The 2,500-nt window shown below is 34.7% G+C and overlaps 1 protein-coding gene across 1 annotated transcript in view; it reads right to left on the bottom strand.

Annotated features, from left to right (window-relative positions):
- Nucleotides 1-2,500, bottom strand: part of LOC119578506 — a 7,502-nt gene that overhangs the window by 4,912 nt on the left and 90 nt on the right. Inside the window, exons 1-2 of the mRNA XM_037926078.1 lie at nucleotides 2,463-2,500; nucleotides 862-1,002 (exon numbers count right to left, since the gene is read on the bottom strand). The exon at nucleotides 2,463-2,500 is cut by the window's right edge and continues 90 nt beyond it. Of these exons, the coding sequence (XP_037782006.1) occupies nucleotides 862-1,002; nucleotides 2,463-2,500 (179 nt within the window). The remainder of the gene's footprint in view (nucleotides 1-861; nucleotides 1,003-2,462) is intronic.

Below are 2,500 nucleotides of genomic sequence, written 5' to 3'. Positions count from 1 at the left end.
ACAACGGAAAAGACGCCATGAGTGAACAAAGATCTTGGAGGGTGATTAGACTTTTGGCATTTAGGAAGGGCAAAGGTTGTCTTGCAGAAAATTGAATATTATGAAATGAATTTAAAATGATACAAATAACAAAATGTAACTCATTGTTGTTATTATTATTGCACTGAGTTATGGGCTATCCAGAGAGATGATATGGAGTCCGTGCAAAAACATTCAATTACCATCTGGATAAAGCAAATCAAATGATAAATATAGACATTGGAAAATAGAAGAAAGAGGGCAAAAATACTTATGCAGAAAAAGAGAAAATAAAGGGGAGGCATGGAGTCTTATCACTGCCCATGATTGTTTGTGTGCACCTGCCTACAAGCTGCACTCCTGTAATTAGAGTAATGCTAATGCTGGTATTTTGTGCCACATGATGGCAGTGAAGCATCCAGATCGAATGGGTTAATACATTTCTAGAATCGAAAGTAAGCCTTTTTTTATTTTACACAGTTTTTAATAGAATTAATCAAAGATAAATTCTAACTGCAAGTATCATATGGTGAGCTTAAAAATCATTTCTATACTTTCTACAAGTAAAATAATTTAATCAGCTTTAAATCTATTCAAATCTAGTCTAATATATAGTGCAGAAACAATCCAGATGAGAACAAATATGGATATCCAATAAAACATTTTTTTTTACTGCATGTACAAAGAAATATTTCAAAATAAATGAAATAGAATAAATCAATAAAACCATCTAAGCTAATTAAGGTTTTAATGTAAGTTGAGTAAAAACAGCAACAACTCCCTTGACATCCCATATGGCTACCATAATATACCAAAGTCACATAAAACTCAAAACTTTCTAACCATATGCCCCTGCAAAAATTATTTTTGTGGCCAAAGAAGTGATGACTTCATTGCTTAGCCCATCAGCTGCTGCCTTCTCCACAGTTGCAATGGCCTGTTTCAACTGGGCTCTGTTGATATCTCTCGGCCGATGTCTAGCATCTAGAAATGAAGGGCATATAAATGAGATTTGAGAATATACATATAGAGGATCACAAATGCCAATACTGAGCAGACATTAGAATAGTCAACAGGTATTTAAAGTTCAGTTCTGATCAACTGTGAGACTATACACCAGACTGAAAAGTTTAACAAGTGCAGGTAAGATCTTGCCCACTCTTTGGTGTTCAGCATCTTGCTATCTGCCTGTGTAAAACTCTCTCTATCTTGGATACACTGTAGTACGAAGAACCTATTTTCTCCACCCACACAACTCACTGAGTACATTCCTGTATTTTCATTTTCAATGAAATAAAGTACAGAACTATAATTGATTTGGCAGTAAAATGATCATATAAAAAGGTATGCAAAGGATGTTTGCATAATCCACAGTCAAAATTCCTCCTGCCTGCAGGTGTCTACACACCTCAACTTACAAGTGTACTAAACACATAAATATTAGTACATCTGTAAGGTGCCACGTGTAGAAGCCTACATGCAAGATCAGATCTGACCATGAATTATATAAACATGATCATATGGGAGGTATGGCTTATAAGTGTGAAAACTGCTCCTATAATTTCAACACGAATATATACATTTGTGGACCTTGACAGGAGCCCACTGATACCAAAATTTAGCAGTTTTAAGATGCAGATAGATTCTACAAGCTTACCACCCATGTAATTACAAGAAAAAAAGTATACTCTCTTGGAAACATTTCCTCTCTGATATGTGAAATGCAGTTAGGACTAGGAAGGAAGCGAAGTTATTGGCACATCAAAATATCAAGGTCATTTTTGTATCTGTTAGTTACTTATGCATCAGAGTAGTTACAAAACATATGTAGTGTGTAAGATAAAGACACAAGTATAATAAAATTGTGACTGTTTACCTCACAGGGTTCCAAGCGCATCCTGCTAACACATCGTCTAGCCACGCAAGAACAAGAGTTCTAACTGCAGCATGAGATAGGAAAATCTAAAGTCACAGAGAGAGGAAAAATCTACACTCACTATCATATGAAATAATTTGTTTAAGCACAGAATGACTTCAGAAATGATGAAAATACATCGCAACAACAAAGTTCTTTTCTATCACTCTATCATTTTATATGGTTTTATTACCTAACTCCACCACTACCTCGAACTGCTCATTGTTCTTTTTTTTTTTATAAGGCAAATTTGTAGATTCCTGTGTGACTCCAAAGTTGTTTTTGGAGTAATTAGAACTTAGCCTCACAGAGATGTAGTCACTTCATACAGTTACCATATATCCATTTTAAGTTTTGCAAAAACACCATCCTTACAAAACCTCCCGCATCAAGATATCATGAGAGAACCCTGTGTCAGTTAAACTTTGCAGTCTGACATTAAACTATATGGGTAACTAGCAATTTACAGTTTGTCTTAAGATATTAGTAATTTCCAAAGAAAACATACAGTTTTACTTATTTATCTTACTCTGAAAGAGAAACAGGACAGCATCTTCAATGGTGTTT

This window comes from Penaeus monodon, chromosome 11 (genome assembly GCF_015228065.2).
Source record: "Penaeus monodon isolate SGIC_2016 chromosome 11, NSTDA_Pmon_1, whole genome shotgun sequence".
NCBI lineage: Eukaryota > Metazoa > Arthropoda > Malacostraca > Decapoda > Penaeidae > Penaeus > Penaeus monodon.
Note: the sequence above shows the minus strand (reverse complement) of the source record. Positions and strands in the feature narration are given on the sequence as shown.